Source organism: Eucyclogobius newberryi, unplaced genomic scaffold, assembly GCF_026437365.1.
Source record: "Eucyclogobius newberryi isolate DKJ021-1_F unplaced genomic scaffold, fEucNew1.0.hap1 SCAF_19, whole genome shotgun sequence".
NCBI lineage: Eukaryota > Metazoa > Chordata > Actinopteri > Gobiiformes > Gobiidae > Eucyclogobius > Eucyclogobius newberryi.
In genome coordinates, this window is record NW_027315823.1 from 521,970 (window position 1) to 524,469 (window position 2,500).

The following is a 2,500-nucleotide window of genomic DNA, read 5'->3' on the forward strand; positions in this document are numbered from 1 at the left end:
CTCTCCCTCTCTCTCTCTCTCTCTCCCTCTCTCTCTCTCTCTCTCTCTCTCTCTCCTCTCTCCTCTCTCTCTCTCTCTCTCCTCTCTCCCTCTCCCTCTCTCTCTCTCTCTCTCTCTCTCTCTCTCTCTCTCTCTCTCTCTCTCTCTCTCTCTCTCTCTCTCTCTCTCTCTCCCTCTGTGTTTTCAGCCTGGAGCTCACTATAGTCTAAATGTTTTCTTTCTTTTAGCTCATAAATATTACATCCTTGACTTCTCTCTTCTATTTGCCTCTTTGCCCCAAGTCTTTTTAGACATTTAGTGCAAAAAGAGTGTGCCATGTTGAAGAAGTCATTGGAATGGGGCTCTTCCAGTGGGATATTCGGGTCAGGGCATAGTTTGAGTGAGGGATAAAACTTAATGGGCATCTTGACAATAGAATCAATAGCAAATAATTGCACAAAAAGCCTATAAAACTTTAAGACTAAAACAGTTAACGCTTGTCCCATTGATTTCCTTCTTTTTATTATTTAACTTGTAAGTTAAACGTGTTTGAGACATGAAGAATCAGTGTCTTCCACTCTTCTAACCTTTGTGTAAATGACTAAATCCACGCAGCTGAACAGACCTGTGGAGAAACATCTCAGAGCGCGTCTATTTGTGGCCGTCTCCCGCCGCGCCGCTTCCATACATCATGTGCCATCATAAATATTGCACAAAAGGTGCACCCCAAATGTCACGTCGACGCGTCTCCCATTCACGTGGCGCAGACACACACTTTCTCTCCTCCCGGTGCTGAGGCTGCCGCGGCCGCCCGGAGGTTTTCACGGGAGGCGGAGGAGGAGGCGGAGGAGGAGGAGCTGTCCGGTGCTGAAAAGCGGATCGTTCGGGATGAGCTCAGACGCAGCGGCGGGGGGCAGGTAACGTCACCGAGCAGCGCATCGGCATCATCGGCATCAGCACCACCATCAGCACCACCAGCAGCACCATCAGCACCACCAGCACCACCACCAGCAGCAGCTCCAGCCAGGGCCGCGCTGTTGGAGAGCGTGAAGCGGGCGAGCGTCACACCGCGGCGGATGACCGTCTCCGCCCGACACACGCGCGCGCCCCTCCTCGTGACTCGCCGCCGTCGCCCGCTCTCAGCCGCGCCTCTCTGAAATGGGACGGTATGTCGGCGCAGAAGAACACGGGAGGCGCTCTTGCCGTTGCCTTGGGTGAGAAAAGACGTTCATGTGTCAGAGTCAAAACGCTCAAAATGGCGTTGTTAATTGTGTGTGTGTGTGTGTGTGTGTGTGTGTGTGTGTGTGTCTGTGTGTGTGGTGCGTGTGTGAGAATGAGCGGTGTGTGTGTATGTGTGTGTGTGTCCATGTGTGCGCGCGTGTGTGGTGGCGTGTGTGAGTATGTGTGTGTGTGTGTGTGTGTGTGAGCGTGTGTGTGTGTGTGCGTGCGTGCCTGTGTGTGTGTCTGTGTGTGTGTGCGTGTGTGAGAATGAGCGGTGTGTGTGTGTGTGTGTGTGTGTGTGTGTGTGTGAGTGTGTGAATATGTGTGTGTGTGTGTGTGTGTGTGTCTGTGTGTGTGTGTGAGTGTGTGAGTATGTGTGTGTGTGTGTGTGTGTGTGTGTGTGTCTGTGTGTGTCTGTGTGTGTCTGTGTGTGTCTGTGTGTGTGTGTCTGTGTGTGTGTGTGTGTGTGTGTGTCTGTGTGTGTGTGTGTGTGTCTGTGTGTGTGTGTCTGTGTGTGTGTCTGTGTGTGTGTGTGTGTGTCTGTGTGTGTGTGTGTGTGTCTGTGTGTGTGTGTGTGTGTGTGTGTGTGTGTCTGTGTGTGTGTCTCCTTTTACACCCGTTACACACGTCCAGAGCTTTGACTGTAACACCGTCTCGTTACAGGGCGGTTCTGAGCTGAAGTTACTGAGCCAAAAATAGTCGGCCTTAATTAGCCCGAGTCCACAGCACGTTTGAGTTACATTTACGCTTTCGTTTGTTCAGAATGTAATCAGAGGAAACATTGTGGTGTTTGACTGTGTGTGTTTTAAATGCACTGAATTTGATAAATATATAGTGAGTTTATGTGCAATTTCTGATAAAGGTTTCTTTTGGTTATAAAAGCAGGACAAACGATCAGACGAAACAAAAGGCTGTTTTAATCTTATGCCGTGTTATTTCTTTTACTCCATAATATAACACAACTCAATGTGAAAGTATTCTTAGAATATACTTTACTCTAGAATACTCATATACTTTTTTCTGATTAGACAAAGCAGCAAAATATATCGCAAATACTAATAATTAATTGGGCTGCAACAAACGGTTAATTTGCTAATCGATTAGTCTAACAATTAACTGATTAATTGATTAAAATGTAAAACTCATGTTTGAGGATCCTGGTGTTTTCAAGAAATACACTGAATTTATACATTTTCCACGTCATTTTCATTGAATTACGGCTCGATGTCGGTCATAAAACTGCTTTTCTCCGCTGCGATTAATCGATTAACAGCCCTAACAATGAATCATTTTAATGCAG

The 2,500-nt window shown here is 47.3% G+C and overlaps 1 protein-coding gene across 1 annotated transcript in view; it reads left to right on the forward strand.

The window, feature by feature from the left end:
- The first annotated feature begins 1,045 nt into the window (after nucleotides 1–1,045).
- LOC140366100 (neuritin-like) overlaps nucleotides 1,046–2,500 on the forward strand; it is an 18,306-nt gene continuing 16,851 nt past the window's right edge. The window contains exon 1 of the mRNA XM_072452772.1: nucleotides 1,046–1,193. Coding sequence (XP_072308873.1) covers nucleotides 1,148–1,193 — 46 coding nt within the window. The 5' untranslated portion in view covers nucleotides 1,046–1,147. The remainder of the gene's footprint in view (nucleotides 1,194–2,500) is intronic.